The sequence below is a fragment of the Eutrigla gurnardus genome, assembly GCF_963514095.1.
Source record: "Eutrigla gurnardus genome assembly, chromosome: 8".
Taxonomy (NCBI): Eukaryota; Metazoa; Chordata; class Actinopteri; order Perciformes; family Triglidae; genus Eutrigla; species Eutrigla gurnardus.
Window position 1 is genome coordinate 22684510 of NC_139922.1, and position 22103 is coordinate 22706612.

General features: G+C 40.7%; 3 protein-coding genes across 3 annotated transcripts; all 3 read left to right on the forward strand.

The window, feature by feature from the left end:
* The first annotated feature begins 636 nt into the window (after nt 1-636).
* On the forward strand, nt 637-4980 carry dnajc5aa (DnaJ (Hsp40) homolog, subfamily C, member 5aa). The gene is made up of 5 exons (XM_084015019.1): nt 637-786; nt 1681-1809; nt 1892-2105; nt 2230-2401; nt 2515-4980. Exons 2-5 carry the CDS (start codon nt 1700-1702, stop codon nt 2616-2618), a joined length of 600 nt encoding a protein of 199 aa, XP_083871145.1. The 5' UTR covers nt 637-786; nt 1681-1699; the 3' UTR covers nt 2619-4980.
* Nucleotides 4981-6319: 1339 nt separating this feature from the next.
* Nucleotides 6320-10248, forward strand: LOC311016964 (tumor protein D54-like). The gene is made up of 9 exons (XM_084015018.1): nt 6320-6426; nt 6839-6954; nt 7141-7289; nt 7721-7768; nt 8168-8269; nt 9113-9139; nt 9589-9621; nt 9714-9762; nt 9856-10248. Exons 1-9 carry the CDS (start codon nt 6414-6416, stop codon nt 9925-9927), a joined length of 609 nt encoding a protein of 202 aa, XP_083871144.1. The 5' UTR covers nt 6320-6413; the 3' UTR covers nt 9928-10248.
* A 1026-nt stretch (nt 10249-11274) lies between these two features.
* On the forward strand, nt 11275-13543 carry ppdpfa (pancreatic progenitor cell differentiation and proliferation factor a). The gene is made up of 5 exons (XM_084015027.1): nt 11275-11432; nt 12434-12537; nt 12770-12847; nt 12953-13046; nt 13139-13543. Exons 2-5 carry the CDS (start codon nt 12483-12485, stop codon nt 13269-13271), a joined length of 360 nt encoding a protein of 119 aa, XP_083871153.1. The 5' UTR covers nt 11275-11432; nt 12434-12482; the 3' UTR covers nt 13272-13543.
* The last annotated feature ends 8560 nt before the right edge of the window (nt 13544-22103 follow it).

The window sequence follows — 22103 nt, forward strand, 5'->3', positions numbered from 1 at the left end:
CTCCCTCAGACTAAAACTGCTAAACAAATCCAGTCACTTCCATACAGATCATGAGGGTTTGATGGGGATCAGAATGGTGTGAATCAATGCCATGGCCGTCACAGTCCCCAGCTCTCAGCCCAGTTGAACATATATGGGCAAAGCAGGATTAACAGAGTGGGAAATTGGGCTACTGCCCCGGGTCCGGGGCAAGTAAGCAGACCTGCCATCATACTGTCACAACAGTGTGGCCATGCTTCCCTTGTATGTCCTCCTTTCCTCGTCACATTGTGTCCCCTCCCTCTGTAATGTAATGTGATTTTCTGTTGTGTTTCAAATGCCTGGTCTGATCAACATTGTCCTGTCCTACTTTGAATGATGCTCGTCTGACTCCCCCCTCACCTTTCACCTGTTCTCGTGTTACATGTTGATTTAAGGTGTAAAATCTGAATTGAAACACTTTTGCTTTAAGAGCATTTAATCAATGTTAAGTGGTCTTAAAGTCACTACTATATATATTTTTTTGTGATGGTATAAGCAAAAATCCACTCCGACAGTGCTGGATCTGCACGCCCAGCATCCTCATCAACGCTCGTGTGCACGCGCACGTCGGGTCGCCAGGGGGTGTTGCGGAGGGGGGCGGAGCCAGCGTACTGCTGCAGCTGTCCATGATTGTGTAGTGGGAGCCAGAGAGGGTCCGGGTACGTGCGAGATGCAGCCATAGTCACGCTACACTGTCAAAAAAAAAAAAAACCTTATCACCGGCTGGGATCGTTCGTGTTGCAGCGCATCAAAGCCGACTGAAAGGTGAGCCCGGGACGTGCATTTCGATCATGTATTCGTCCTCGAGTCACTGCCCCCTGCCCTTGAAAATTACTGCTGACGACCCATCCCTGGATTGCATCAAGAACAGGCCAGGAAGCAAACCAACATGGATGCTGTGCGCTATACTGTAGCAGTGCTGCTGCTGCTGCTGCTGATGATGATGCTCGCAGAGATTATGCTCCTAGCATCGCATTCGCAGAGTCTAATCCTTCTTATAGACAATATAAAACCGGGATGCGATCCGTATCAAAGGGGGGTATTTGGCACGCAGTTGTCAGAGCCGACAGGTTTTAGGTTAAAAAGAAGAAGGAAAAAAACCGGAATAAGCTGTGCAGGGCTTCTAACAGACTAGTGGCTGTTCATTTGTGTCAAGCTGACACCCATTTGGAAGCAGCTATATTCAAACGAATGGCTTTATCCAGTTTTTTTTTTTTTTTTAAATTGCAGCATCTTGTTAAATCTGTTTCTCTTGCAGCATCTTAGGCTGCATGGATGTCATTTACTGATCGACTTGCAGCAGCAGAGGCAGGCCGTGGTCCTGCCAACATGTCAGTTATAGAATAGTCATGAAGAAATGTAACGTTTTACGTCGTGAGGGTGCCAATTGCAGGGAAAAACTGTAAAATGTGGTGCAGGGGAATGTAGTACGTTTAGCATGTTGCCTTCATGGCTCTTTAACCTTTCCCCCCCCCCCCTGTGGTTCAGATGGAGCTGGGGTCTATCCACATATAGCATGATTTGCCTGCAAACACACAGGCCTCACTGTAGTTACATATGATTAGAAACAGATGTATATCAGGATAAACGGGCTTTCATAACGAAGCAGGCCTGGCCATGACAAGCGGCACAATCTGTGTTTTCTGTTTGTCTGCCCAGCCTGTGGACGTGAGGCATCATGGCTGAGCATCAGAGGCAACGCTCCCTGTCCACCGCTGGGGAGTCTCTCTACATCGTGTTGGGAGTCGAGAAGGTGGCCACATCGGATGACATCAAGAGATCCTACAGGTGAGGGCATCCCCCCTGTGACGTGTCTCGCATAATTACAGCAGGAACGTGTGCAGTGATTATATTTTTTTTCTCTCCACAGGAAACTGGCGTTGAAGTTCCACCCCGACAAGAATCCTGACAATCCAGAGGCGGCCGATAAGTTCAAGGAGATAAACAACGCTCATGCCATTCTGAATGACCCCACAAAGCGTAATATTTATGACAAATATGGTTCTCTGGGACTATATGTGGCTGAGCAGTTTGGAGAGGAGAATGTTAACACTTACTTTGTCCTCTCAAGCTGGTGGGCAAAGGTAAGGCTGTTTTTATTACTATTTGATCTGTGATTTCTTATTTATCTGGCTAAACTTTTTTTTGTTTTTTTTCTTTCTCACACATTGACCCTTCACTTCCTCCCATGAATCTGCTTCCCTGCAGGCTCTGTTTGTATTCTGCGGTCTGGCCACTGGCTGCTACTTCTGTTGCTGCCTATGTTGCTGCTGTAACTGCTGCTGTGGCAAATGTAAACCACGGCCTCGGGAGGGCCAGGACCAGGAATTTTATGTGTCCCCCGAGGACCTGGAGGCTCAGCTGCAATCCGATGAGAGAGGTGAGACTGCATCACCTGTGTCTCCGCTCCCGTTTTGTGTTTGTTAAGAGGGTTTTTAAACAGGATGAGGGGAGGAGGCTGAAAAAAAGTTTTTATTTTTGTTTGTCGAGCAGAGGCTGGGGGTGACCCTATAATGCTGCAACCTTCAGCAACAGAGACAACCCAGTTAACATCGGATGGGCACCACTCCTACCACACCGACACCGGCTTCAACTAACCCTCCCCCCTCTCTCGTCCCCGTCAATCCTGGCCTGCGGTCCTGCCTGCTTCCCTGCTCCACCTCAGTGAGATGAAAGAAAGGGGCAATCCTTTCCACTTCCGAAAGAGAGCCATGCGGGGGAGAGGGACTAGTAAGCATGGCCCATGAAAGGAACTTATGAAGTCACATCCCTAACACCCCTCCCTGATTTGTCAACAACTTATTTCCCCCCCCAGTACAAGAAGAAAAAGAGAAACCACTAAAGTTTCCTTTTTATCTCTTCTTTTGTATTTCTTGGCCTTTTAACCGCACAGGTCTCCTACCCCACTTTCCCTCTCCCCACGCGTTGCATCATGGTGTAGCATGCACTGTTTATAAAAAAACATGGTCTCCACCTTTTTCTTTAATCTTTTGCAACACTTTTACTTTGCAAGACCCATAATGTAGGTGCATAATGTATGTGCAATATGTTCAAATAAGTACAGTTCACACGGAGGCGGCGGAGGGGTAAAGTTTCCGTGATATTTTCTTGGGAAGGAAAGGAGAGCCATGGCTCAGGGAGATGCTGGTTAGAGAGGCGCGTTTGTTTGCCCGGGGTGATCAGTGCCATCATTAAACCCTCGAGAACAGAGTTGTCATATATTAGTGCAATCTTCACTTCTGATTCGCAATCAAAACTATTTTAGTTGAAAAATGTCACCATGTTTGTTTGTCTCCATTGAGCTCTCGGGAGAGATTTTAATGCGAATCATGAGGTTGTTAAGGCACAGAGCTTTATTTGCAGACAATTTTTTCATGAAGGCCCGCTGGCGAAACATTTCTACTGCAGTTATTAATTAGTATCGGCTTTCCATTCCTCGGCCTCAGCTTTATTTCAGCTCGTCTTTGCAGGATGGAGACTATTTTTCCTGTCTTTCCTGCACCTCTGAACAAGTCGTCATGAACCGTATTTTCAAGGTAATTCTTATGTCGGTCTCATAAGTTCTTGCAACGCACATTTATTTATAGCAGATTAAAAAATGTAGACACTGGATTCAGAAATTGGAAGCTTCAGCTTTTCAAGAAATCTCATACAAAAAAACCTGATAATTAACATTAAATGGTGTCGTTTTTCATTAGTGGTGGAGATGTTAATTCCCCTTTATCCAAAGTTTGTTACAGCAAGGTTATTGTAGTAATATGATGACGTGCTGCTCTTTTTTTGTTTTTGTTTATACCAATAGCAATTACAGTTTATTTGAGACGCCAAAAACAGACTTCGTTTCATCTAATCTTTGCAGTTGTTTCTGTTTTATTATTGATCTCGCCATATATGAAGCCAAGGAGGTCTAGGTAACCCAGGCAGCTCTAATAAGAGCCGTCAATAGGGAGATCTCTATCAGCTGCTTGTTCAGAGGATGACACTTTTTTTTTTAACTCTGAGCTGTCTTGAATATGTTAAGTAGTTAATGTGCTGTGGAGAAGAAAAAAAACATGTTTCACTCTTCATTTTTGGGAAATAAAGCTGACCACAGAACATCCACACGAGGGATACTTTAGGTAGTGAAGAATATGATTTCCATCATGTTTTTAGTCCTTGTGTTTTGAACTGAAGTCCGATGACATTTTGTCCGATGCTGTGATCGTTTATTATTGTTGACTTTTTTGACTCCATGTAGAGTGAGAAGCTCATCAGGCATATCATCTGTGAGCTCAGTGCTACAGGCAGCTCCAAGTTAAAACGACTTTAGGGTTTTTCATACTACTGAATTTGCATACATTGTCACACATTTGCAAATTGCCATAAATTGCCATGAACATCTTTGCCACTTTGTCCGTTTCATAAATGCTAATAATGTGTTTCAATGGTTTACAATCGGTGAGCTCCCGTCGCCCACCCTCTGCTATTAACGGTATGGATGTTGACCTCTGTGGCCCTTGTATGATGTTTCCTGTAACCTTCGATGAAACATAGATGTTCCTGTCATGGCTTATTCATCGAGATACTGAAAGATGCTACTGTAAATGTTCCAAGTTGAATGCACTGTGTGTTTAAAAAAAAAAAAAAACTATAATTGATCAATGATCATGAAATTACTCCACAAAAAGACAACATAGTATATATAGTGTAACTATAGTGAAATGGTTATATGATGCATTTTTGGAATTTAATTTATTTCATATTCGATGATGGCTATAATTTTAACTGGTATGGTGTTGTGATGTAACCATTAAATTTAGCAAGGAATGGTTTAATGGTTAAGGTCGCTTGTACAAACACTTGGCCCATATAAAGTATAAACCTTAACGTTTATGTTGTAGCATGGTAATTGTGTGTCTGGAAGAAAATAAGTGGTCATTGATCTGATTTGCTGTTGTTGAATAAATGTTCCTGAACATTTTGACTTGTTTGATCCTCAGTTTGTTTGGCGACAACAATATTGAATAGAAACAAGCAAGAGATATTTACAAATCTACAAATTTACAATCTTTTTTACAAGACATGCTTATATGAGGTGGACATCGTGAAAGTGTGTGTTTATGCTGCATTAATTCTAATTTGCCTGGGACCCTGAACAGGATGAGCAGTGATGATGGATGGATGGATGATAATGAATCCAAATACTGGGTTGTTCACACAATAGTAATATAAAATCCTCATTCTCAATGAACACAGCTTTGTTGTGTCTCACCGTGTAATATGATGCTACGACCACAGAAGACTAAAAGCTGACGATCTTTAGTTCACTAGCTTCTAGATGACTTTGCACACACTGCAGTGTTGGGGCACGTTCTGCCAGCAGATGGAGACAAGTCATTGATTTAACCAACTTTTTGTGGGATGCTTATTATAAATTACAGCTTACCTGCATTTGACTGTCAAATGTAAAAAGAACCCTCCATTAGGTGTCATGTTAAATCTTGATGATATCCCATATCATACATATATTAATGGTTATACTCTTTCTTTTGTCTTATATTTCTTATCTTGGATGTAATGACTAGTGGTGGAATAAGTTGACTCAAATACTGTAGTCCCACTTAAATATAATTTTGAGGTACTTGAGTATTTCCATACATTATACCTCTACTCCACTATAATTTCAGCAGAGAATATTGTGCGTTTTACTCCACTACATTTATTTGACAGATGAAATACTTTTCAGATTATGATTTTTTGAAGTATAGTGACCAACTACAACGTGTACAACTGCTTGCATAAATACTATCAAAATAAGGATCCAATCTAATAATAATAATAATAATAATAATAATAATAATAAAAAACTTCCCCCATTCTGCACAATTAATAATTGTACTTTTGATACTTACTAAGTATAGGCATACATTGTATTGCAAATACTTCTACACTTAGTAATTTATTTGACATTTGAAATAATTTGATCAAGATTCAGATTATTGATACAAACTATAAATCACCTAATAGATTATGATAAGCTTTTGATATAGTAGCCTATATTCTATTCCGAAATGGGCCAATTTTCATTATGAGTACGTTTATTTGATATTCTACGTTTATTTTGATGCAAATATTTAAATAGACGCAAATGGGATTTATACTATTTGTAATAGAGTATTTTTACACAGTGGACTTGGACAACATCGCACACACACACACACACACACACACACACACACACACACACACACACACACACACACACACACACACACACACAAACACACACACACACACACCCCCGCCCCTCCGGCTCTGAGTTGATCTGATTGTGAGGACAACAGGCGCTGCAGGTGCTGCTGCTGCTGCTAGCTTAACTACTACTCATAACAGTCCGGAGGCGAGAAGCAGCGATGAACCGCCCGGGTAAGACCGTTTACCTCAATTCACAATTTCAAAATGAATTTTCACAAATACCTCGGCTAGTTTGAGTCGGCAGCTAGCGTGTTGCGTAGTGTGGCTAACGTTAGCTCCGCGTGCAACAAGTAACGCACCTGTTAGCTTCTGTTAGCTGCCGTAAGCTTCAGCTAGCCGGCTAGATGGAGTGAAGTTCAGCACTAAGGACAGCTCCGACTGTGTTGACATGACATACCTTTACTTATACTATTGGTATGATTAGGCTACTGCAGTTTTAACTTATTTGACTTTAAAACGTGCAACTATATCGTCATCTATCTATCTATCTATCTATCTATCTATCTATCTATCTATCTGTCTATCTGTCTATCTATCTAATATTTCTTTAACTGTCTTGTGTTTATTCGCCCATTCTTATAAGGTTTTGGTGGGGCTTCGTCATCCATGAGCTTCTCCACATCCACACCAGAGAGCGGATGCTCAGATTCAGATCTCACAGAGGAGGATGTGTACAATCTACGTATTGAACTTGCAAAGGTGATGCAGCTCTTTTGGGCTATTAATCACACACACACACACACACACACACACACACACACACACACACACACACACACACATATATATATATATATATATATATATATATATATATATATATATATATATATACAGCATCTGCTCAATAATTGTCTCTCTACCGATGTTTTTGTGTTTTTCTAGATGGAGGAAGAAATTCAGACCCTGCGACAGGTGCTTTTGGTCAGAGAAAAATATGCAGCAGACATCAGGAGGCAGCTGGGTATGAGCCCTCTCAGTAACATCAAACAGAACCTGTCCAAAGGCTGGCAAGACATCCAGACCTCAGCCCCGTAAGTGGATGACGATGATGCTGGTGATGATGATGATGATGATTTAAATTGCCATTTTCATCCAAGGTCTGTTGGATGGTTAAACACTCTACTACATACCTTTATATTTTTACCTGACTAAAGACACCCAACCTCTCCTCTGGTAGAACATTTACCACGCATTGTCTTACTGTGACATAGTCATTAGTGTGTTCTTCACAGGTTATGTAACCGTCTTGTTGTCTGCTTTAAGTCGGACTAATAACCTGCCAACTCTCGTATAATACCTTTATATTTTGACCTGGCTGAAGACACCCAACCTCTCCTCTGGTAGAATATTTACCACGCATTGTCTTACCGTGACATGGTTACATAACCTGTGAAGAAAACACTAACGACTGTCGTGTGGTCTGTCTTAAGTCGGACTAATAACCTGCCGACTCTCGTTTCAGATACCTCACAGCCTCCGCCACGTTGGACGACATCAGCCACTCCAACGCGTGAGTGTTTGTCATCATGTTTGCATCACATGCTGAAAATTCTTCTTTTTTTTTTTTAACTGCATTTCTTGACGCACGGAGTTCCCGATGGTTTGCCCTTTGCTCACATGTTAAAGAGGATTCTGTTTTAAGAAACAAGTGATGGGATTTTCCTGGTCAAATAGGATTGGTGCCCCGTTAATAGCCTTACAGTCTGACTTAGTACAAGGAGCAGCTGTATTAACATGCAGGCAATGGCAGTGCTGTCCTGAAACGTTTTTTGGAACCCTCTGCAGCCACACGGGCCGTAGCTTGTGACGTGTTTGAGCCTTTGTGCTCTCATGTGTCACATGTGTGTTGGCAGCGTTGTGACTCTGCTGAATTCAGATCCTGACTTCCGGTGCTTCTTTCTTCCTGTAGATATATGAGGACACGGGAGAGTCTCACTCATGCAGGCCAGGCGACATCTTCTGCACTGTCCAATGTAGGAGTGGCCATCACCAGGAGACTGGCAGAGATGAGGTACCTTCAGGCCCATCTCCTAATTGCTGAAAAGAAAAACTTTAATCATTTTCCAATTTCATTTGTTCATTTAAGAGTCTTAACAATCAAACATGACTACCATTGCCTGGTATGAAAAGCTGCTACAGTCAACAGCACAGTAGGATTTTGTACATTTAACCACCACAGCCATATTTAGATGTTGTTTCTTGAGAAAGTAACTTTCAGTTTTCATATTCATTTCATATCTAAGTGTTTAGACACAAATAATGGATCTTCTATATTTTTGGTTCTTAGCATTCTACTCTTTTTGGTGGTGAAATCTGGCCATTATTATAACTATTATTGAAATCCATTAAAACCACACAAATTCACTTGTTGAAATTGTATCTAAAGGGGCTAAACCTGATAAAGGATATCTATTACATCATTTTCCTGAATGTTTCTGTGACGACGCCCTCTGTCAGGACGCCGGTATATGCTGTGACCAGCGTGTGAGCGTAGTGAGTTAGCCAGTGGGGCAAATTCAAATGCACAAAAATAAACTAGTAACTAAAGCTTTAAAATAAATTTAGTAAAAAGTACAATATTTTGCTCTGAAGTTAGTAAAGGTATACAGTAGCAAATAAATGAAAATATTAAAGTAAAGTACATTCCAGCCAGTGTTTTGGGTGGAATATCACTTTAAGTTTAAAGGCCCTCCTGTCTCATGTTTTTGTTGAGCCTGTAAACAACCGTAATCCAATCACACTGGTACATCTGGACATCGGGAGCAGAAGCTGATAAGTCTGTTGTTGTCATCATCCTTGTGGAAACGGAAGCCGGTGTGACGTTATCTGTGTGTTTGTCTCTTTATCTCAACAGAGCTCTGCCTCTCCCGAGCCCGCCACGGTAAGACCGAACTCATCGTCGTGAGGCTGAATGGTCTGAAGTGTTGAATGAGTCCCAGCGTGTGTGCTTGAATAAAAGTAGTAATAACACAGTGTGGAATTACTCCGTCTCAAGCATTCAAAATTGTTCTTCAAGTTCAAGTACAAAAAATATTGTCAAGTAACAAAAGTACAAGTATTCAGTATGCAGAATGCATTAACGTGTAAGCATCACTAATGTAGCTGGTAAAGCTCAGCTCATTATAATGTGTACATACTGCTGCAGATGAGAATGAGGAAATTAGCTCATTACCTAACTGCTTACATTGAGGTGAGAACCGAAATGTTAATTGAACTGTCCCTGGTAAATAAATAAACGTGTTTGCTAATTTCTGACAATACTTTTAACTTTACTTATCACTAATCAAACTTCCTTCTCTCTTCATCCGTCTCTGCCTCTCCAATACGAAGCCTGAACCACACCATGAGTGTGCCGACCATGAGGTAAAACATCACTGCTATTCATATTCATAATGCTGTATTCGTGTGCTAAAACACAACAGATTGTCAAATTAATTTCTCACATTTCTCTGCAGACATTCCTCTACATTCAAGTCTTTTGAGGAAATGGTTGGAAATGTGAAGGTGAGTTTGTTGAAATGGCAGTCCAGTCACACAAATGTTTTTACTGTGTATATTTACTGAGTATTGATCACTTGTCTCATGTGGGTCACACAGGACAAGGTGAGCGGTGGGCTGTCAAGTAACGGAGACACCTCTGGGTTCGAAAGAAGATCCTCGCGTACATGAGATGGACCCCACTCAACATGTCACTAATAATTATTTTTCATATCTTTTAAAGTCATGATTTAACATTCCCAATGCTCCCTTGTCTGTGTTAACTTGTCCACTTTTATTATTGTATTAATACCACGTTACTAATAGATTTAACATTTGCAAAGGGAATTATTTTAAACTTCAATGTAAAATAGTATTTTAAATATGTGAATATGTTATATTTCTGCATGTTGGATAATTGTTCTATATTTACGCACGACATGTGAGTGCAGTAAACCCATCTTGTACTTGCATTCAATGACATTAATTGTAGCATTTACCGAATATAACAAACTAGAAGTATTTTTGTACTTGAACATTTTTAAATTAAAGTCAATTGAATGGTGTATTGTCTTTTGACATCGATGGTCATGTGAAGTTCAATTAATATACTTATACTGGTGTTCTGACTTCTCAAGGCTAGGTTACTGTCAGTGGTGATGGCCTTGTTCTATATTGAGCCTTTGGGTGGCGCTAGAGACTTAAAATGTATTAACAGTTTTGTTTAGGGAATGGAAGCTAGATCCAAGTGTCACTAATAGTGCATTTATAGCACTTTTATGGAAATCAAAAGGGGATACTGATACTACACAACACAAATATGGCTCCACGAAGTAACGATTCCTAGCAGTGTAGAGGTAGCCATTATTATTATTATGATATATATATATATATATATATATATATATATATATATATATATATATATATATATATATATATATATATATATATATATATATATAAACGGGTTTGTCGTGTCAGAATGAAGATCGCGAAAATCATGACCACTGATCGAACAAAGCGTGTCCGGAAGGAAAAGGTAGTTCCCTGACCGGGAATCGAACCCGGGCCGCGGCGGTGAGAGCGCCGAATCCTAACCACTAGACCACCAGGGAAGCACGTCGACTCTGGAAATTCAATGTTATTTATCGATACCAAGACCTGAGGTCATGTACGCTTACTTAATTTTATGTAAATCACCATTGATGTAACGTAACTTAGCCCTCATTAAAAAAAAATGTGGAAACTAAAACCACAAGTTGTACTACGCGCCGTAACTAATGTTGGTTAAACTTTTATGAAAACCTGCTGTTTGAATCCACGTTGCTGATTTAAACGTGACGTCTGTGTCCTAAAAACAGAGCAACTCCACGTCCGCTGTTAACTGACGTGGAGTTGACAGCGGGGTTTAAAGCCTCCTCAAAGTCTCCTCTCGTCTGATGTCACGGAACATAACAACAGTGTGTCCAGTGTCCTCGCGCTGCTGCACACAGTCCCCGCCCCCGTGCCAGAGCAGCACGCGCCCGTGACCGGACCCTATAAAAGCCGGACAACGTGTCGGCGGAGGCAGCGTTAGAGGCAGTGACCGAGAGGGGTCAACACCGACAGTTCATCCACAAATGGGCCATTGGAACAACTAGCACCTCTTGCACTTCCAGCCATCCGCACCTTACAGCCGCACCCTGCACTTACAGGTACGTTTTAAAATGAATGAAATATGTGTTTGTCTCTGATTTGTCTCACAATACCACCTGTCTTCATCATAAATAGAATGGTAGTTTGTTTGTTTTGGTAAGTGGGCTGGGGTGTTTTTAGTGAAGAGACGTGAAGTGTCCTTGTTTTCACATTTGATTAACTTATTCTCTGCAAGACCATGCATAGATTTATATAAGCACACGTGGCAGATAGGCTACCAGTTAAAAGGCAAAGCCCTCTTGGCAAAAGTGTTGTGGTTTTGGTCAGCTGCTGTTTGTCCAGGCTATGGGGTGCAGACGTGTTTTTGTCTGTTCCATAAAATCCCCAAAGCCATCTGCTGCTCACCTGCTGTTAAGCTTTATAGCATTCAGTTGATTCTCCAGGCAGAGTATGAAATACACGTGAAACACTTACCCCCCCATAAAAATAAAGAGTTTCTAATATTCATTACATGTTGCTGCACTTTTAATATAAATGCATTCAGATGGTTTGGCATTAAACCAATTGGCTAGACCGTCCTGTAATGACCTGGCTGACCTCGGCAATACAAATACACCCAGTGTGGGAAGAACACTGGCACAATCCTTTGCCAGCAACTTGCATGATCACGCAGGCAACTCGTGCACCAATCTATCTGAGCGGACACGCACGCACACACATACACTGGTTATATGAGTCATGGGAAACCAGATTCTAGGAAGCAGCTGCTTCTGTTTTGTCACTTATGAAGCGTAGAGGCCACAAATGCACGCAGCAAAAAAGGGTTCTTAATTCTGTGAATGCTGTCAATGCATATGTGCTTCCTCATCTTCCTTTTGTATTAGTAATCTGGTGCTCTTTTTTTTTTAAACAAGAGAATTTGGTGATAACAATACACTCAAGTTCAAGATATTTTTTTAACTCCAAGGAAATTAAATAATGTTGAATACATAACTGCATGAATTTTCTTATAGAATAATACCCACACCATGTATTTTCCCCATCGCTCTCTCTCCTCCAGGTTTCCATTTTCCATCTTTTGAGCGGTTTTCCACCTAAGGGCGGAGAAAATGGCAGCAATTCCATCAACTGGCTCCCTCATCGCCACCCATGATTACTATAGAAGTGAGTCAGATGTGGCTTATATGCATTTATATTGCATTCATTTCAGTGAATGGCAAGATGTCAGCTTTTTTTTTTATTATGATTGATTTGCATTCTGCATATTCTGGCAGAAGCGTTTTGAGTCTCCCCGTGGGTGTCTGTTTCATCTTAAATAAGTCATAGATGAATGTTGTTTAAAAATGTGGGGGGGTTTTTTCCACTAAAAGGAAATGTCTATCTTGTTTTTCCCCAGGGCGTCTTGGTTCCAACTCCAGCAACAGCTCCTGTGGCAGTGCCGAGTACACAGGAGAGGTTATTCCACATCCCCCAGGTATAAAATAAAAGACGATGTTTAGTTTTTAACACCTGAAAAAGCTTAATCTCCCTGCACCAAACTGAGCTCTTGTTTAAAATCCATTATGTTTCTTCTCTGCAGGACTGGCAAGACAAGATTCTGGCCACTGGTGGACTTCATTTTTCTTTGCAAAACAGAACCAGCCCGGCATTCAGAACGGATCTGAGAGTCAAAAGTGAGTGCTGCAATTTGGACGTGGCGGAATTTAAGTAAATCGGGTGCCGTCACAGTCGGTTCTGATGAGTAACCTTTCTTTTTGTATCGCAGGAACAAAACCTACACAGTGGCCGACGGTCAGGTGACCTGCATCGCCAGGGAAATGGTTTTAAAACGACAACTCAGTGAAAGTAGTGACAATGGAAAGCCTGAAACGTCAAACCCTCCACCTGCTTCCTCCTAGACTCCATCCCCAGCTTTCACCTCACGTTCCTGCGGCCTGCTCCCCCCCCCTCACACCTCCCTCACCCTCAGCTCGTCACCGTCCATCCCTGAAGACGGAGATGATGATGATGGTGTTTGTCACCTGTAGTCCATGCTTTTTCAATTTTGCCTATGTATAGTATATTTTTATTATGACCAAAAGTTTTTAAAAAAGTATGTAAAGTGTTTTTTTTCCACCATATTCTTGTGACTTTAAATTGTTGATGATGATAAATAAAATGCTTAAAGTCAGCACTTATAATGTGTTTTATTAACAGCTGCTTTGTATGTGTATGATACTTTCATTATAACGAACCTCAAATCCTCAGAGGGGTTATCGCCTCTCTTAAGGTGACCCACACAGGAGAGCAGCCCTTTTATAACTCTGTCAGGCAACACACAAGCAGCCTAAACTAATCTGTTTAGCTGCGATATGATTAGCAGCTATTGATTCAGCTCCTAATTCATCTTACACAATGCCGAACCTTATCTGGGTCAGCAGCTTCTGGCAAAGTAAAGGTTCATGGTTTTTTAGCTGCGCAACTATATTGAAATACGTGATGATTTCATATCAAACGTAAACGAATCCGGAAACAGAATCCAAGTCAGAATCCAGGTCACCGGGCAGCTGCTGCTGAGTTTGACCCACATCCTTAAAAATAAAGCAGCCCATCTGCTGCTATTAAATCTTATACGTGTGATGGAATTTATAAGACGTTGGAACGCGTCAGTGCATAGTTGGAAAAGATTCAGTCTGTGTAAGTGCTGCAAAGAGAGAACTGACTGCTCCCTTGCTGTGTTTTTTATGTTTTTGGGTGCAACATGGTACGTTGACAGTTCTTGGACAAATCACGGTACCAAGTTTCTAAAGCCGGGGCCACAAATCCCTTATAAAACCAATCTTATTATCAAATGTATTATCATTTTGGACCTTAAAAATATTTAAATTCCTTTGAAGTCGTGGGGTACTGCTGACTGTTCGGAGGCTCAATAAATGCAGTGTTTTTTTAATTGACTTTTCCATGAAGTGATGTGCAAAGTGCACAACTAAGAATAGACTGAACTGGTGGTAACAGTCCAGTTCGGTTTCAGATAACCTGTTCAAACAGGAAAGTCAGATCGTTCCGGTACTCTATTTGGAGTATTTAGAACAGCATACTGGGACAAAGGTTCTGCCATTTAAAGGAACAAAATGATTCATGTCTTCAGCCTCGTTTAGAGCCTGTGCTGTCGCGCCCGCCGTGCAAAGCTGCACTATTCCTGGCAACGGAGAAGCATTTGAGTCTAAAACTGTCCCGTGATCCCAGCCAAGTACAATCAGTCACTTAACTGACACAGGAGACTCACATCGTGCAGGTCTCTGAGGTCTGTAGGGCACGCCGTGTTTCTCTGTACAAAGTTCAAAAACAGTGAAGGAGAGCTTCACATCCTAAACTATGGTGAAAAAACAAGCTTGATTTATTTTCTTATTTTCTGAATTGTGGATTTACTTGCTTAAATTATCTGATATTTGTCCCCATCATGTTGGTTACCATTGTTACGTGCATGGGTAGGCTATGCTCTTCGCTAGCAACGCCATTTATTTCTCGTCTAGAAAAGAGCAGAAATGTTTTGCAAAGAGAGAATATTGGTTATTGGATGCTATCCTTAAAGAATCCTTCTTCTTCTTCTTCTTCTTCTTCTTCTTCTTCTTCTTCTTCTTCTTCTTCTTACATAACATCTATATGTGCTGAGTAAACCACTTAAGATGATTACTGATTAGCATGCGTGTAACGGCCAATGCCTTTAGGGTAAGTGCGGTATGATTCATCCACTAGATGGAGACAAAGACTGTGTTTTCACATGTTCGGATTAAGTTGTTCGTGCAGGAGGCAGATTGGGTAATTTCTGAGTCAATACCATTTACCAGAGACATTGGAGTAGCCATTAGCAACGTGGATATGCTGTTGAGCACTATTTTCTATCACAAAACAGCAAAGGTAATTAGTAACACAATGTTCAACTGTCAAAAGTTTGACGAGATTGTGATGGCAGTTGCAGAGACTTCTCTTTAAATGGCTATTTTTTTTAAGTAAATCTACCCCTTGTGGCATACCTCAAGGAAGCTGTCTCGGGCCATTTTAATTACGTTTTTTTTTTTACAAATTAATTTTATATAATGCAACATGTTATATGCTGATGATTCAACAATATGTAAGGCCGAACCCACTACAGTACTAGACAGTGAATTGGACAGAGGGCTGCCGTCTTTGTAGGAGCTTAATTGTATAGACCAAACAAGTGATCCACTACAACTGTAGTCAACTGATTGGTCAATTGAGTTCAGGTTAGTCTGGAAATTCACCCTGACAAAAGAAACATACCCAAGCGTTGGTTGAGTGTTTCCAGCACATGAAGTGGCTCAAAGATATATTTGGAATCTGGGGTAAAGGTAGCAGGGCCATGCAGGTTTGCCTTGGTGTTTCATGGAAGAGTTCAAATCCCAGACTCCCAAGAACAGTGGCGGATTTAGGCATGTGCGACACGTGCAGGGTGACCTTAGGCCTCCCCACTGGAAACCCGACGTAGGGGGGGAATCTATCACACAGCACACCTCTACCTTTGCACAGCACTAATGTAGGATGCAACCAAATAAACCACAATTCATTAATTCAACTGGGACTATATCATTTCAAAGACATATTTGCATTTTTTTTCTGGGTTGTGTGAAATCGTTAAGAATAATAAGTATGTCTTGATTTCCCTGATGGCCTCGTGGTCTGGACTTGTGGTTTATATTTAGATGGTCTGTGTCCAGTTCCTGGTGAGGGATCACCTTTTACAAACGTCCACCATTAATTTATCCATTAATTAACATCAACGTTGCATTTTCAACTTTAATTCAACTTTATTTCAGATAAAAATTAATGCGATTAAAAACATTTGCCTGTCAAGCTAGCTAGCTTACCAAGCTAACTAGCTCGACCCCTTTGGCTGACTTACCTGTTCGCTGTTTCTTCCTCGTTGGTTGATGGTGGAAATTCGGAAATTCGAAGTTGAAATTGACGCGAAATCGCAACGAACAACGCTTTTGAACGCAAGGTTTGAAATTTTTAGTTGTTGTTTTTTGGAGCTCACACACACACTCATCGCATACACACCTGTGTGACATACCTCAGGCGGGGTTCGAACCCCCATCTGAAGGTTGGTAGTCCATGTCCTTAACCACTGGTCCACGTCTGGTGCTGACAATGCAAATAAGATAGAACCTCACCTTCCTTAATGGTGAGTGATGTGTTTTTATTGGGGGGGGTTGAGAATGGAGGTAAACTCAATTTTTGTTTGTTTGTTCATTATTTCCAGGGCGACATACAAGCTTGAACCACTGCCAATGAAAAATAGTACAAGTTCATTCTGCACAGATAAGAGGACCATATATAATATCTACAGTGCTTTGCAAAAGTATTCATTGAAGTGAAATGAAAAAAAACTGAAAAGTATACGCGATATATTATCTATCACCTGATCGAACGGAGCACCATTAAATCCATTATTATAAGAATATGGCCCCACAACAAACCGGTCTAGAGAGGGCCGATACTCGGCACCAGGCAAGGAGGACATTAATCAGAGAAACAACAAAGTGGAGATAAGAGTATTTCTCACTTTAAGCCGTCTACGCCACAGAGATGGGCTTTATGGAAGAGTGGCCAGAAAAAAGACATCGCTTAAAAAAAGAGCACATTTGGATCATCCCACACACGTTTTGGCAAACGTCACACATGTTTCTAATATTTTTCTGTGAGTATTGATCCTCTCTTGGCAGATTTGTTGTGGTGCCATATTCTTTTTATTCTGTAATATTGGATTTAATGATGCTCAGTTAGATCATGTGACACCGGGATTGCACACAGGTGGACTTTATTTATGTGATCTCTGAAGGTAACACCATGTGTTGTTATGGGATTTATGAGCAAGGGCGTATAAGCACTCACCACTTTGCAGTTTTTTATTTCTTAGATTTAAAAAAAAAAAAAAAAAGTTTTTTTCATTTTACTTGCCCAATTTTTTACTTTTTTGTGTAGGTCCATTACAAAAAAATCAATGTTAATTCCAGGTTGTAAATTTTAAAAAAAGAAACGTCAAAGAGGGTGAATACTTTTGCAATAGACTATAATTCTCAGTATTAGCTGATGCAGCTCGTTGCTGTGTAATTTGCAATGTTTGTTTTTTCCGATAAAGGGCTCCAGACTGTGTGCGGGGGCTCAGGTGGCATCCTGTTTCAGATCTATATTTGATCTGCAGCATGAGCAGACGGCGTGTGCACGTGTCACTGAGGGACTTTCAGTGTCAACACAAAGTCACACCATGATCGATTTACTCCACGAGTCACGGTTGTTTATTTGACTTCTTGTCTGGATCAAGTTTTGGGAAATGCCCTGAAAAACAGATTTCAAAAGGATCAAATCTGAGAGTTGGCTGAGGTCTTGAAAGTTTACTGGTGAAGTCATAAATAATGCAGGAGCAGCAACAGTTTAAGGGCTGCTGGGACTTTAATGTAATTGTTATAAAGCTGGTTTGTTATATACATTTTTTTGTTGAACAGCAGCAAATTAAACAAAAATGATGAATACAAAAATAAATATTAATGCAAAATGTTAATTTTAGAAATTAGGACATGGTCAAATGATTGGATCAGTGAGCCCCTGAGGACCCTCTTTGGTCTAAATAAAAATACCCTTGAGGGAATTAAACTAATTATCAGCCCAATTTCCTAAAAAAAAATACCTTCCCATATCTAGAAGCTGCATTGTCAATTATCTTTCGAGAGTACGTATTTTTTCCCCATATTAATTTAAATCTGCGTAGGGAGGAGGTTAAGATGGATATTTTCACCCGTTTTGTGAAAATATGAAATAAAGAATGCACTTATTTTAACCAAACATGATATTTTACAAAACCAAACAAAGTAATGTTGTTGCCTGAATCCAAATATAATTGTGAATGCAGGTCAAAAAAGTGGTTACATTGACATGTGTGTAGAAATGTATTTTGGGTTCAAACGTCTGGTGAAACTGCGTTACTGAGTTAGTAATATAAGAGCTTAATGAGGTCACTGCTGTTGTGTTTTCATTCTGTGAGAATATTAACTTTGGTCTGCTGGAACACGCCGTCCATGTTTGTGAACCCAGCTGCAAATCTTCCCAGACGTGGGCCAAAACATTTGACTTAAAGGACACAGATAGGTTCAGAAACTATTATCTGTATGTCGTTGCAGCCTCATACAAATGTTTTCTAAATGATTTTCAAATATTTTGCAAGGTTATCAAGAAGAAAAAAAGCCTGAAATATCCTGTTGACATTAATGGTATTCAGACACTTTACTCTTGAATTTTAACTTGGGTGTTCCCCACTTCTCTTGATCATCTTTGAGCTGTTGCTACACCTTGATTGGAGTCCACCTGTGGTGAATGCAACTGATTGGATGTGATTAGGAGAGACACACACCTGTCTATATAAGGTCTCCTGGTTTGGGCATTTTGGCCTATACCAGAGCAGAAACTAAGCCCTGCGGTCAAAGGAATGGCCTGCAGAGCTCAGGGACAGGATAGTGTTGAGATGTGGATCTGAGAAAGGCTATAAGGAAGAAGTCTGAAACAAGCTCTTTAGAGTTGCTCAGCCCATCTGAGCACTCGGGGGGGAAGAAGGGCCTCAGCAAGAGAGGTGGTGAACAATCTGGCTAAAGATCTGAGAAACTTCCAGACTGAAAACCATCACTGCAACACTCCAACTGATCTGGACATCACAGCCGAGTGGACGGAAGAAATCCTCTCCTCAGTGAAAGCCTGCTTGGAGATGCAAGAAAAAGCTCTGAAAGATTCTCTGCTCTGATTTGATGTATTTGCCTGTGAAATACCCTCGTAATGGGGAAGCATGCGTCAATGTGAAATTGTGTCTTTTGAATAAACTTGCAAAATAATCTAAAATCCTGTTCTCGTTTTCATTATGGGGTATTCGGTGAAGCTTGTTAGAGAACATTAAAGTATATTTTTTTAGCATTAAGCTGCAATAAAACACCTGGATCCTCTGTGTGGCCACACTTTTCTCCCATGGCGTTCTGCTGCCCTCTTGTGGACAAATAACTTAATTTCTAACTGCAGGAAGAAATGTGTATGAAAGGAAACAAGTGAGATCTCATTTAGATAGCTCATCGCACTATTTTATTCAATTACTGACATCTCAGGAGAAGAGGAGAGCCTTGGAGCTCCGCTGTTGGTAAACCACTTTTTTTTTTTTCTCTTTTTTTTTCATAGCGTTGATGCAACACTGAAAAAGCGCTATTTCCAAACAAACACAGGTCCCTCATCAGTGATATGTAAGAGGCAGAGAGAATCTCACCTGGACAGTTTTGCATGAAACATACAAATGAAACAGGTTCAACCTTTTCTTTTGTCTTTTTGTTTCACATATAATAATAAATATCCATACCTATAAACACTCCAAAGAAAGGAAAAAAGAAAATCAAAATATTAAGTCACAGGTACTGGAAAAAAGCTCCACTTTTAAATCACAATGATCAATGTACAAAACAATAGACATCTCATATAAATGTTAATGGTTTTTCGTTAAGAGATTTAAATCTCAGTGGATAAAAACTAAACTTGGAGATTCAGTATTTCCTGAGGTTTATGGGTTCCCCTTAAAAAGGCCAGGAGAGGGGAATGGCTTTTATGTTACCAAGGAGATATTACAACAGGTCAAAGTGTACCTTTCAGGGTACCAGTCGGGTTAAGGACAAGGAGTTCTCCCTCACAATACTGCCGGGATATTAAAAGATTCTGAGCACTTAATGTAGTATAATGAGCGTACCTACACCCCACCCATCTCCATTTAGGCCACAATAGGATTCTAAAACAGCTGATTAAAGTTGATCCTTAATAAATCTTTGCTGGTCCACTTTGAGAAGTTGTGACGCTCCCTTTTTTTTTTTTTTAAACTTAAGATTTTTTTTTTTTTAATGCTGGAAGCCACCACTCCACGAGCGGACCGCGTCCAGCTGTCATGGCGCGCTTCGTGACCACGTAGTCAAAGAGGTCACGTCTGCACTTTGATGCAATGTCACAACAACAAAAAAAAGAAAAATATCTGAGCACAATGTACACAGATTCAGGGTATAGGTGAAGAAAAAGAAAAATATAGCCTGGATAAAACACAAAAGTATTCTGAAAAACTGTACATGTAAACATCACACTTTCACTGAGTCCAAAACCAGGGGGGTAGAGAGGGGGGGGGGGGATACAAAGCTTCACACAGGTTTACAGTACAACCTCCTGCACAGAGCTACAGTCTCTTATCAGAGCAGGAGAGGCAACAACTGAAATATAAATAACAATAGAAGTAATACAGATCACAACCAAATGATAAGTTAAAACAAGCAAAGGCTAAAACCACTTTGATTTTTTTTTTAACAGTGCTGTACCCACAGAAGAAAATAAAAAGGTTTAAAACATCTCGTATCACTCTTTGTACAGCTATACAGTACATTTATCTGACCACGTTAGCAATCCACAAGCTACCAGGGCATTTTAAACACCAATAGATTACATTGTCCAGTCAAATACAAAGAGAAAAATCCATTGGGCATCGTTAGAAAAACAAAAACAAAACAACAACATGACAACAAGTAGGTTGTCGTTGATCACAGTTACTCCAGCACAAACGTTCAGCGTAGACTTAAGACGGTTTCACAAATCTGCAAGCTAATGTTGTCAAAGTCGTGAGCATGTGGACGGCGTGACATCACTGAGTTCTGAGGGCGAGTGTGAGGCTCTGCTGTGGACGAGGCGGTGATGAACGAGGGCGGGGTCGGAGGAGACGAGGAAGACATGTGTGAGGACCCGGGTCCCACGTACGTCTCTGATCACGTCCGTTTGAGCCCAGATGGGTGTTTCATGGAGCCGTTCAAACCAGGCCTGTTCCAGGAAGGAAGGTGGTGGAAAGAAGTCTGGCCCAAGTTGCCATGGAAACCTGGTTTAGATTCGTCTTCAGGCTCAGGTTAATCTCAGGCTTAAAGATAACTTAAATCTGCTATCACAGATTTTCTTTCCCCCCAGTTGATTATTTATACATTAAGGAGATTTGAAGCAACATTATCATTAATTAGGAGTCCTGTTTAAGTCCAATGTGCAATATTAACTCTCTTATAGCTCTGTTTTGGGTCTCCACCATCTCCTGAGGGAAATATCTGCCTTTTTAGCTGCTGATTGTTCCACTTTGTTGACTAGCTAATCACCAACTGTGTCCTGCAGGGTGCAGTTTGTTTGTGTCTTGCACGAGTTTCAGGATGGACAGCTAAACAATGAGCCAATCTGGGCTGCAGGTTCAGGTGACAATTCTCTGCAGGCGCTTTTTCCAGTAGGCCTGGTTTTTCTGAGCCTCCTCCACGAAACACCCCTCTGTGATGAGCTGAAACCGAGCTCCAGTAAAGTTTTCAACAAATGAGCTGTTTGCGTTTTTTCACCGCTTCCATCCTTCATTATAATCAGTTCTCATTGTGTTTAAACCGAAGCTGATATTCCAAATTAGGTTAAAAAAAAACCACACTCAAATCACTGTGTTACGTTACCTTAATCCTGAGCTATAAAGTGCTTCCAAACTTGCAATAGTTAGAAGAATTTAAATGTAAATGTAATGGATCCCGATCACGACATGGGAGTTAAATCAAGAAATGGACCTTTTTACTATGTGAATCCAGACCGGTCTGATGGTGGTGAGAAATAGACTGAATCATGATAAATAACTGATAGATTTTGTGATAAATACAGAAATATAT